The sequence below is a fragment of the Mercenaria mercenaria genome, chromosome 7 (assembly GCF_021730395.1).
Source record: "Mercenaria mercenaria strain notata chromosome 7, MADL_Memer_1, whole genome shotgun sequence".
In the NCBI taxonomy this organism is placed as follows: domain Eukaryota; kingdom Metazoa; phylum Mollusca; class Bivalvia; order Venerida; family Veneridae; genus Mercenaria; species Mercenaria mercenaria.
The window spans coordinates 8,195,980-8,208,875 of NC_069367.1; the positions used below are offsets into that span (position 1 = coordinate 8,195,980).

Below are 12,896 nucleotides of genomic sequence, written 5' to 3' on the forward strand. Positions count from 1 at the left end.
GTCAGCAATATTCTTGATGATAATATAGCAACCGATCTATTTTTAAAAGCAATGAAGTATTGTTATGTAATCATGCAAATGTCCCCTGTTGGACTATTGATGAGAGGAGAGATAATAACCATGTAGTATAAACTTATGATCTTATAACAAAGTATATTTTACAATACAAAATGTTTGGCTTTAAATGTATGAACACTGTTAATAGCTTTTTAAAATTAAATTAATAGATAATGTATTATTTGTGCCTAAGGATTGGTGAAATATAAAGGTTCTGTACTGACAACATAGTAAAATTTGTCGATTCTAGGTTAATTAAGGACACATAACCATGACCCTACTATTTCGATCTGACCCAACATAGATATGAACGAGATTCATTTTCTTTGTAAACATGTCCAACTGTAATGTCATTAAAGGGACAAAACTCTAAACAAGCTAATACTCAGGTCATATAGCAGTTATCCGGTCGAAAAATGTGCTTCCGTGGTGAAATAGAAAGAAGTCCCTAATAAATAGATCCTAATTTTTTCCATTTTTTTCGCATATTTGCGCGTAAACCGAGGGCCAAATGGGCATTATTTCACTTGTGGAATAATTTTTTTATATATAAAATAAGACACTTTTAATGTTAATATGGACATGCTTTCGACTTGTTTACTTGAAAACGAAAATAGGATGTATATGCTGCAGACAGCTTTTTGAAATGAGGGTATCCGACTTCAGTTGACTTTCACTGCATACTATTCAACACTCGTTTTTCTTTACGTATGTCAGGCCCAATATCGAACTCGTCTGTAAGTTTCTTATCAAAATCTGGTGAAGAGCGCTAAAGAAAAGACGTTTATAACGTAAAGGGAAGACCACACTGGAATCCACCTCAAGTCTGTGGCTCTGGTGATCTAAAATACTTACACTGCAAGCCTCCATATATATATTTCTTTCGAAATTTTGAAAATACCTTTTGTAGTTAGTACAAGCTATAGAAAGACATAATAATGTGATTCGGTGCGTTTAAGGAACTTGTTCTGTCCAATAACATCAATAACATGTGTGAAATTCATTTGTATTTTGTGTAATGCACACTAAATACCTACTTCAAACAATAATGATTCACCGTTTACAAAATCTAATTTCTGAAATTTTCATGCTGATCTGGAGAAATCGAATTTACGTGTACAAAATAATCAAATATGTACCAGTTGCTGTAGCTCCGTCCGATTTTGGTAAGCAAGCAGAATGACTTGTTCCACCAATAGTGTGGTACTTTTCGGCACATGACGGCAAAACTTCCAGATTATTTGTAAAAGAAAATACAAATAGTGTATCGTCGACAACATATCTTTTATCATAATAAATTTCGAGTAAAATTTGTTAAATTTAAAACTGATCTGAATCAAATTTATACCTTGAGAAACAAAAGTATCGATGAGATCAGTCAGATGTGTTTCTAAATAGGAGGAACTATGAAATTGTGGCAAAGGAATAAAATTTAGAAAGCTCTGAATTTTTATTGGGCATATTTGCACTAGATCCTTCTCTGGTTTGATAATACTTAATCGGATGCATGATCTGGAATGCAAAGTTTCTCAACTACGAAAAAAAAATCAAATGTTTACATCATTTTTACAGAAACATACCATTTATGTTTGATACAAATGTAAAATCAAAGACATCATCAAAGAATTACATTAAACAGTATAAAAGATGTTGGAATAATTTACTTTCAAAAAGTTCCATTGATTATTATAGCTGGGCAGAACATTTCAATAAAATGTTTCTAAATCAGAAATCATCACCTCTGATTCATGTGGTGGAAGTTGGCATCGTTATTTTCGGGAAACAGGTTTGTACTGGTACAGAATCCAGGAACACTTGTTAGGTTAACTGCCCGCCGTTTTAGAACTGGAATACTGCTGAAAACTGCGTTAACCCCCCACCCCCTTCTCCCCGCCACTAAAAAAAAATGTTGACATATGTATACCAGTTTCACAGTTGGTTCCTGTGTAGCCCGTGCTGCACGTGCACGTGTACGTATTGGTGCCATCGAGGCATGTTCCCCCGTTCAAACAAGGATTGGGACTGCAATCGTCAATATCTGCAAGTTTATAATGATAAAGGATATCTATATCTTTCGATGTAATATTTTGATCAGTGGTTTAGCCAAAAGTGAAAAGTGAACATTTGGTATTCACCAGTGAAAGATGTTTTACATATAGGATGTTTTAATTTCATCTTTCAATAATCTAAGATACTATATATTTAAAATGTTTCATCCACTGAAAAAGTATAAGATATTAACAGAACAAAAGATCAAAACCCAATTCAACCAATGTCTTAAAAATTAATGAAAGTAAATTTTAAAAAATAAGCATACAATAAGACCAACATGTTGTTGAGAACATAATCAAATTAAAAAAATATCCAATAACGCAAAACATATTATTCATTTTGAAAAACAATTTGAAACTAGTTTTCAAGTCACAAAATACACAAAAAAAAGCTGTTATCTCAGAAAGCGACCGAGTATCATCTACATTTATTTGATTTATGTGGAGGCATACATTTAGATTTTTAACCAACCATAACAACGGATACAACTTAGCGGACAGAATTTACTCAAACATTTTAATATGAAATCTGTTTTGATCCGCGCCTGTAAATATTCCTACTTGAAATGATCCTTGCAAATTGATTCACTGTGGGTTTTAACAGATGCATAACTATAGCGAGGGCATCGTTTCAATTCAGTCCAGTAAATGTCACCACCTATACAACGATGGTATAGAGTTAATCAAGTACACTCCCGATAAATGTATAACCATAGCGAGGGCATCGTTTTAATGTAGCCCTGCATATGTTATTACCTGTACAACGGTGCTATGGAGTTATTAAAATGCATATGCATAACTATAGCGAGGGCATCGTTTCAATTCAGTCAAGTAAATGTTACCACCTATACAACGATGGTATAGAGTTAATTAAGTACACTCCCGATAGATGTATAACTATAGCGAGGGTATCATTTTAATTCAGTTCTGTAAATGTCACCCATGAAAATGCCAGTGACGGCCTGATATTATATTGTCATGGATAGCAGAAGGTCATTTCGAACTTTTTTGCAACCTATTGAGATAAATAATTAATCCGACTCATGGTTGATACATGTATGGTAAGATCACACTGAAACCTTTCTGTTGTTTCGTTAACCTTTTAAAGCGACAAGGTTCACTTAAGATTTAGATGGCCAATACAAATAGGAAATTTTCAAATTGGTAATAACCGGGAAAATGTATATTGTTTATCAGGAATGTTGTATGACGAATTTAGCGATTTTGATACAGACTTGCTATTTTGTTAAAAACATCACTGAAGGAATTTTAAGAAGATGGGCATAGTTTTTGCCATTTTTAGGCTACATATGAATGTATTAGTAACAAGCACAGTCAATGAACACAAACATAGTTTGACCATAGGTCCAGCTTCTTTCAGAGATTTTATAGTCATTTTATGTGTATCAGTGTATCCAGGGCTGCATGTGCAACTGTAAGAATTCACACCAGCAACGCACGTTGCTCCGTTCTGACATGGATTTGTGCTGCATTCATCAATTTCTAAATTGGGTTAAATGTTAGAGTGCATTCATCAATTTCTAAACGGGGTTAAATGTTAGAGTGAATTCATCAATTTCTAAGAGGGATTCAATTGTTTCAGCGCATAAATACAAATTCAAAACGGAATTAATGGTAACTATCTGATGTAAGGTAATTTACCGTGCAAAATCATTACTATTTTATCATGATTGCATCATTAAAATATAACTAAGCCGCGCAATGAGAAAACCAACATAGTGGCTTTGCGACCAGCATGGATCCAGCCCAGCCTGCGCATCCGCGCTTTCTGGTCAGGATCCATGCTGTTCGCTAACAGTTTCTCTAATTGCAATAGGCTTTGAAAGCGAACAGCATGGATCTTGACCAGACTGCGCGGATGCGCAGGCTAGTCTGGATCCATGCTGGTCGCAAAGCCATTATGTTGGTTTTCTCATGGCGCGGCTCATATCAAAGTTCATAGGAAGCATAGAAGGCTGCCAAGCAAAACCATAGCCGACTCGTCGGTTTGATGAAGTTTGTTCTTTGTAGGTCATTAAATCTGCAACTGCCCGTCTCAGTTTTAGTGCTGTCAAATCACATATTAATTTCATGAACAGAAATTTCGTGATGTTTTCCAAAACGGCTTTTTCATTGTGATATAAAATCATGGATTTTAATTTTTGTACACAAAATGAACAGTTTGATGGATTTTATTTCCACGAAATCCACGAAGAAAATTTGTTCTCTACCTAGGTATCCAGAAACACTAAGTGCGCTTCATGATTCTGAATAAGCAGAAAATTAAACATCACTAAGAACGCTTCGACTATGGTCGTCAAATGACACTTCATACTACTGCTGTGATAGTTACAAGTACTCTTCGTGATGCTGAAGATGAACAAAGCTAGACCAATACATTAAGCGTGATCCTTTCCATATGATTCGTCATTTCCAGCAATTTTATATCAGATATGTCAAAATGTTACCTGTATCGCAGTCAGTTCCGGTGTAATCCGAACTGCACGTGCAGCTGTAGCCATTAACACCATCAGTACACGTTGCTCCGTTTAGACAAGGGTCAGGACTACAATCATCTATATCTGTGTATTTAGAAATTTAAAATAAGAACTGTGAAACGGGACATAAATTAAAACAAACGCTCTCTGAAAACACAGCTGAACTCATGTGTGGTGCTCCACGAATTCGTTTTCATAATCAAATTATTCTCTGTGCGAACGGGCGGAAAGTACATAATTATAAACACACGTTAAAATGCAGAAGGGAATGCGCAATGGTCTGCAGATGGTTCTCTTCTCTTTCATACAGCATAATCTTAAACTAAGTGGATGGCTTATCAGTTAATATTTTTGATTATTGACAGGCACACCATTTAAATAGTCTTTAATAACATGGCACTAGAAATAAATTACTTTTTGTTTAAGTGTTGACTATAGTCCAGCAAAATGTTGTTTCAAACTTTAGATCAGTCTCTAGCAGAAACTATGGACCCGCGATTTATACAAATTGACACTGGTAATTGGATTGTGCGGTTTCTTTTTAAGTCATTTGATTTATCCAGAAAATTGCTGTGTATATCATATAAGAAGAAACATGTATTGAATTGCCCTTTTGACAAGCCATTCAATAAATGATTTATTACATGACATTAGAAATTAAACCACGGTTTTATCGTTAAATGTTTGACTTATTAGCAGGGAAGCAAAATTATGTTGAAAATAAACAAGCCATATAGAACAAACTATGGACAGGCGATCAAGTAAAAACTATGGACCGGCGACCTAGTACAAACTTTGGACCGGCGACCTAGTACAAACTATGGGCCAGCGCACGAGTGAAACTTTGCTCGGTATAAATAACAAGGATGCTATGTACTTTCATATCTTGTTTTCAACATTATATGAAACGGTAGGCAAAGAAGACACAATTATTTGTAGGCACTCTACAAAATGTTTTACCTGTCTCACAGTCAGTGCCAGTGTATCCAGGACTGCACGTGCAGCTGTAGGAATTGACTTGATCATTACACGTTGCCCCGTTTAGACAAGGGTCTGGGCTACATTCATCTATATCTGTGTGTTTTCAAATAAGAGAAAAAGAAATTAGGTAAACAACAAGAGCTGTCACAGGAGAGAGCGCGCTCGACTATTTCGATGCAGAATAGTGAAACTGGGCACATTTGAGGAAGCTGGAGCTGTCAATGGAGTGTTTAATTACTCCAATGGTGGATGAAGATATTGCACAATAGCCTGAGTCTGTGTCAAAATATTAAGTAATAAGAGAGGTAAAGATAAAGTGTCGCAAAACTCTAAATAATTATAATTCTAAGCAAAAAGGGGGCATTATTCATAAAATATTGGTACAAGAGTTATGTACCTTGTGTCATATGATGTGGGTGATGATGTGGAACAACTTCGTCAAGTTTGAATCAAATCCATTTAGTAATAACTAAGATATAGTGAAAATGCATCAAAATTAATCTTAAATTCTAAGTAAATTATGCACCTTGTGTCATATGATGTTGGTGGTAAGGTGGAATAACTATTTTAAGTTTAAATCAAATCCATTTAGTACTATCTGAGGTAGAGTGAAAGTGCATCAGAACTTTAACCTGAAATTCTAAGTGAAAAGGGGAGATCATTCATGAAATATTGGAACAAGAATTATGGCGCTTTTGTCCAATGATGTGAGTGATGGTGTTGAACAACACTTTTAAGTTTGAATCAAATCCATTTAGTAATAACTGAGATAGAGTGAAAATGCATCAAAACTTTAACCTGAAATTCCAAATAAAACTGGGGGATAATTCATTAAATATCGGTACCAGAGTTATGGACCTTGTATCATATAATGTTGGAAATGATGCGGAACAATTACTTTCAGTTTAAATCAAATCCATTTTACTTTGACCTGAAATGCTATGTAAAAAGGGGGATAATTCATGAAATATTGGTGTGAGAGTTATGGCCCTTGTGTCAGATGATGTGGGTGATGATGAGGAATAACTACTTTTAGTTTAAAGCAAATCCATCATGTAATTACAGAGATAAGGAGAAAAAAAGCGAAAGTGCAAAAACTTTAACCAAGGTGGGGACGCAGAAAGACGCCGACACCGACGCCGGGGCGAGTAGGATAGATTTCGTATAGTCGAGCTAAAAACATTGAAAACGGTTCTTGGAAATTAGAAAGAATACATTAGTTAAATTATACAGATGAGGCTGAGCAAATACAGAGGTGTTTTTCTTCAAAAATAAACGTATGTTCCACAAAACAATGACCTTTTCTCCGTTTCCAAAATGATATTAATATGATGTAGAGCACTCTACAAAATGTCGTACCTGTCTCACAGTTAGTGCCAGTGTACCCAGGAATGCACGTGCAGCTGTAGAAATTGACATTATCAGAGCACGTTGCCCCGTTTTGGCAAGGGTCTTGGCTGCAATCATCTATATCTGTGTGTTTTCAAATATGAGAAAAAAGCAACATTTAATAAATAAAGTATCAGAAAGAACACATTGTTTAAATTATACCAATATGTGTTTACCCACGCAAGAGATTCGGTTTTAACTGTCCTTCTCAAGTGATGGCCTGGATGTGTGTGTGTGTCGATGGTATAAGTTAATTTGAATAACTGGATACATACTGAAAAGAAAATACTCTTACTGTTTTCAAAAGTGAATTCCTTACGGTATGCATACAGACCCAGGTGATACCAGTGTATCATGGACACTACAAGCATATTTATGAATTGCTGATAATGTTCCTGAAATTATTGCAACGTTTATAGAGTATTTTTAAGTTTAAGATTTATAGAGACACAACCCAGATCATAGGGAGAATTTTCAAGCTATATATGGTAGTGGCAAACCACAGGTACCATTCCGAACTCAGTTTAAGGCAATGCCGAGCCCTTTCGTTTTAAGTTTAAGATTTATAGAGACACAACCCAGATCATAGGGAGAATTTTCAAGCTATATATGGTAGTGGCAAACCACAGGTACCATTCCGAACTCAGTTTAAGGCAATGACGGGCCCTTTCGAAGCACTGTCGACCTCCCGCAAGCCAGATGTTTGGCTTACTTACATCAACACACTAGATAACCGGTTATCCTGACGCCCGCTGGACAGAAAAAATGCTGGAAAAGTATTCCAGCTGTAAATCGGTAGGTAGTATTTTTCATTTATTTCAATTTCTTCAATTTGAAAAATCGAACAAAAATTCAAAGTTTCGTCGCGCAAATTGTTTTGTTTATGTATTTTTATTTGTTTGTTTGTTTGTTTTTTTGTCCAGCGGGCGTCAGGATAGCCAGTGTGAGAGTGTTTATATTGTTAAAAGTCTAGATATCTTCACTTTTCACCTGTCTGACAATTACTTCCCGCGTATCCCGCACTGCACGTGCAGCTAAAGGAATTAACACCGTCAGTACACGTACCCCCGTTTTGACACTTGTCTGAACTGCACTCATCAATGTCTATAGGTTAAATCAAAGTATTAAATAAAAAATCATTTCCAATATATATGGGGACATTATCAATTTAAACATGGTCTAACATTCCTTTGTTTCTTCACCAGCTTGTTAAAATATGTATTATCTAATCTAAGATGAAAATGTTAGAACAAAATATATTCTTCGGCATATTTACTATCATTATATTTCAAAGAGAACGTAAGAATGAAAATATAAAAGGCCTCCACCTGGTTAATTGTCGGACTTACAACGGCGCATTCGTTCAAAAGCGTGGATGCTTAATTTCGATTCCTACTTCTCTGATCTCTGAATCGTGCTCAAACAGACAATAGACCACGAAAAAGCTTTAATAGCTTTAGTATAATAAATAATAATCTAATCCTCCTTCTAATTAAGTTAGAATGTTGTGTATGTCTCTATTCAAGCAAGGGTCGGTCCGAAATACATTCCTCGTTCAATTAACCCTTTAACATATTTGCGGCAGGTGACCAGTGCAGACCAATCGCAGCTTTACATCCGTGTAGTCTGATCATGGTCTGCACTATTCACTATTCAGTCAGTATATTTCAGGTAAGCACCCCTTTTAACTGTTAATGGTACTGTCAAAGTTGAAAGATAGACATGTTCATTATTTAAATTTAGCAGGATAAGGTTTAAAGACATTTTGATAAATAGACATTAATCAGCATTTAAATATTTCAAATAAAACAAAACAAAGTTATTTAAACCATCTGTTTACTGATATCTGTTGTTTGTTGTGATCAGTAAGAAAATGTTACCTATTTCACAATAAGTGCCAGTGTATCCAGGGCTGCATGTGCAACTATGAGAGTTCACACCAACATTGCAAGTTGCTCCGTTCTGACAAGGATTCGAGCTGCATTCATCAATTTCTGGAAGGGATTAAATGTTAGTGCGCATTCATTTTTTCTAAGTGGGATTAAATTGTTTGAATGTATTCATCAAGTTCTAGATAGGATTAAATTGTAGAGTACATTCATCAATTTCTAAGAAGGATTCAATTGTTTGAGCGCATTTACCAATTTCAAAATGTGATTAGTGTGAACGATCTAGCATAAGACATTTTACTGTACAAATCATTACTATTTTATCATGATTGCATCATTGAAATATATGAGCCGCGTCACGAAAAAACCAACATAGTGGCTTTACGACCAGCATGCATCCGCGCAGTCTGGTCACGATCCGTACTGTTCGCTAACGGTTTCTCTAATTGCTATAGGCTTTGAAAGCGAACAGCTTAGATCCTGACCAGACTGCGCGGATGTGCAGGCTGGTCTAGATCCATGCCTGTCGCAAAGCCATTATGTTGGCTTTCTCATGGCGCAGCTCAATTATCAAAGATCCTAGGGAGCATAGAAGGCTGCCAAGCAAAACCATAGCCGGCTTGTCGGTTTAATAAAGGTCATAAAATCTGCAACTGCACGTCTCAATGTTAGTGCTGTGAAATCACATAATTTTATAAACAGAAATTTCGTGATGTTGTCCAAAACGGCTTTTTTATTGTGATATAAATCCATGGATTTTAACTTTTGAACACAAAATGAACAGTTTGGTGGATTTTATTTCCACGAAATCCACGAAGAAAATGTGTCCTCTTCCTAAGTATCCAGAAACACTAAGTGCTCTAAATGATTTAAAAGAGACAGAAAATTAAACATTACTAAGAACGCTTCGACTATGGTCGTCAAATGACACTTCATTCTACTGTTGTGGTAGTTACAAGTACTGTTCGTGATGCTGAAGATGACAAAAAGTTAACCAATACATTAAGCGTGATCCTTTCCATATAACTCATCATTTCCAGCAATTTTATATCAGATATGTCAAAATGTTACCTGTATCGCAGTCAGTTCCGGTGTAGTCCGAACTGCACGTGCAGCTGTAGCCATTAACACCATCAGTACACGTTGCCCCGTTTTGACAAGGGTTAGGACTACAATCATCTATATCTGTGTATTTACAAATTAAAAAATAGAACAGGAAACGGGACATAATGTAACACAAACGCTCTCTGAAAACACAGAAACTCTGTTTAGCTGAATTCAGGTGTGGTGCTTCACACACTCGTCTTCATAATCAAATTATTCTCCACGCGAGCGTGCGGAAAGTACATAATTATAAACATATTTAGATATTTCATAAAATGCAGAAGGGAATGCACAATGGTCTGTAGATGGTTCTCTTCTCATTTTTACAGCATAATCTGAAACTAACTGAATGGTTTATCAGTTAATATTTTTTACTATTGACAGGCAAACCATTCAAATAGTCCTTTATTACATGGCACTAGGAAATATGTTTTGTTCAAGTGTTAATATTAGCCCTGCAAAATGTTGTTTCAAACTTTAGATCAGTCTCTAGCAGAAATTATGGACCCGTGATTTATATAAATTGATAATTGGATTGTGCGGTTTCTTTTTAACTCATTTGATTTATCCAGAAAATTGCTGTGTATATCATATAAGAAGAAACATGTATTGAATTGCCCTTTTGACAAGCCATTCAATAAATGATTTATTACATGACATTAGAAATTAAACCACGGTTTTATCGTTAAATGTTTGACTTATTAGCAGGGAAGCAAAATTATGTTGAAAATAAACAAGCCATATAGAACAAACTATGGACAGGCGATCAAGTAAAAACTATGGACCGGCGACCTAGTACAAACTTTGGACCGGCGACCTAGTACAAACTATGGGCCAGCGCACGAGTGAAACTTTGCTCGGTATAAATAACAAGGATGCTATGTGCTTTCATATCTTGTTTTCAACATTATATGAAACGGTAGGCAAAGAAGACACAATTATTTGTAGGCACTCTACAAAATGTTTTACCTGTCTCACAGTCAGTGCCAGTGTATCCAGGACTGCACGTGCAGCTGTAGGAATTGACTTGATCATTACACGTTGCCCCGTTTAGACAAGGGTCTGGGCTACATTCATCTATATCTGTGTGTTTTCAAATAAGAGAAAAAGAAATTAGGTAAACAACAAGAGCTGTCACAGGAGAGAGCGCGCTCGACTATTTCAATGCAGAATAGTGAAACTGGGCACATTTGAGGAAGCTGGAGCTGTCAATGGAGTGTTATATTACTCCAATGGTGGACGAAGATATTGCACAATAGCCTGAGTCTGTGTCAAAATATTAAGTAATAAGAGAGGTAAAGATTAAGTGTCGCAAAACTCTAAATAATTATAATTCTAAGCAAAAAGGGGGCATTATTCATAAAATATTTGTACAAGAGTTATGTACCTTGTGTCATATGATGTGGGTGATGATGTGGAACAACTTCGTCAAGTTTGAATCAAATCCATTTAGTAATAACTAAGATATAGTGAAAATGCATCAAAATTAACATTAAATTCTAAGTAAATTATGCACCTTGTGTCATATGATGTGGGTGGTAAGGTGGAATAACTATTTTAAGTTTAAATCAAATCCATTTAGTACTATCTGAGGTAGAGTGAAAGTGCATCAGAACTTTAACCTGAAATTCTAAGTGAAAAGGGGAGATCATTCATGAAATATTGGAGCAAGAATTATGGCGCTTTTGTCCAATGATGTGAGTGATGGTGTTGAACAACACTTTTAAGTTTGAATCAAATCCATTTAGTAATAACTGAGATAGAGTGAAAATGCATCAAAACTTTAACCTGAAATTCCAACTAAAACTGGGGGATAATTCATTAAATATCGGTACCAGAGTTATGGACCTTGTATCATATAATGTTGGAAATGATGCGGAACAATTACTTTCAGTTTAAATCAAATCCATTTTACTTTGACCTGAAATGCTATGTAAAAAGGGGGATAATTCATGAAATATTGGTGTGAGAGTTATGACCCTTGTGTCAGATGATGTGGGTGATGATGAGGAATAACTATTTTTAGTTTAAAGCAAATCCATCATGTAATTACAGAGATAAGAAGAAAAAAAGCGAAAGTGCAAAAACTTTAACCAAGGTGGGGACGCAGAAAGACGCCGACACCGACGCCGGGGCGAGTAGGATAGATTTCGTATAGTCGAGCTAAAAACATTGAAAACGGTTCTTGGAAATTAGAGAGAATACATTAGTTAAATTATACAGATGAGGCTGAGCAAATACAGAGGTATTTTTCTTCAAAAATAAACGTATGTTCCACAAAACAATGACCTTTTCTCCGTTTCCAAAATGATATTAATATGATGTAGAGCACTCTACAAAATGTCGTACCTTTTCTACAGTTAGTGCCAGTGTACCCAGGAATGCACGTGCAGCTGTAGAAATTGACATTATCAGAGCACGTTGCCCCGTTTTGGCAAGGGTCTTGGCTGCAATCATCTATATCTGTGTGTTTTCAAATATGAGAAAAAAGCAACATTTAATAAATAAAGTATCAGAAAGAACACTTTGGGTTAAATTATACCAATATGTGTTTACCCACGCAAGAGATTCGGTTTTAACTGTCCTTTCAAGTGATGGCCTGGATGTGTGTGTGTCGATGGTATAAGTTAATTTGAATAACTGGATACATACTGAAAAGAAAATACTCTTACTGTTTTCAAAAGTGAATTCCTGCTGGTATGCATACAGACCCAGGTGATACCAGTGTATCATGGACACTACAAGCATATTTATGAATTGCTGATAATGTTCCTGAAATTATTGCAACGTTTATAGAGTATTTTTAAGTTTAAGATTTATAGAGACACAACCCAGATCATAGGGAGAATTTTCAAGCTATATATGGTAGTGGCAAACCACAGGTACCATTCCGAACTCAGTTTAAGGCAATGCCGGGCCCTTTCGTT

General features: G+C 35.6%; 1 protein-coding gene across 1 annotated transcript in view; it reads right to left on the reverse strand.

Moving 5' to 3' along the window:
* LOC123555001 (fibropellin-1-like) overlaps positions 1–12,896 on the reverse strand; it is an 83,472-nt gene that overhangs the window by 28,643 nt on the left and 41,933 nt on the right. The window contains exons 21-30 of the mRNA XM_053548945.1: positions 12,319–12,432; positions 10,939–11,052; positions 9,937–10,050; positions 8,857–8,970; positions 7,967–8,080; positions 6,947–7,060; positions 5,567–5,680; positions 4,577–4,690; positions 1,982–2,095; positions 1,197–1,286 (exon numbers count right to left, since the gene is read on the reverse strand). Of these exons, the coding sequence (XP_053404920.1) occupies positions 1,197–1,286; positions 1,982–2,095; positions 4,577–4,690; positions 5,567–5,680; positions 6,947–7,060; positions 7,967–8,080; positions 8,857–8,970; positions 9,937–10,050; positions 10,939–11,052; positions 12,319–12,432 (1,116 nt within the window). The remainder of the gene's footprint in view (positions 1–1,196; positions 1,287–1,981; positions 2,096–4,576; positions 4,691–5,566; positions 5,681–6,946; positions 7,061–7,966; positions 8,081–8,856; positions 8,971–9,936; positions 10,051–10,938; positions 11,053–12,318; positions 12,433–12,896) is intronic.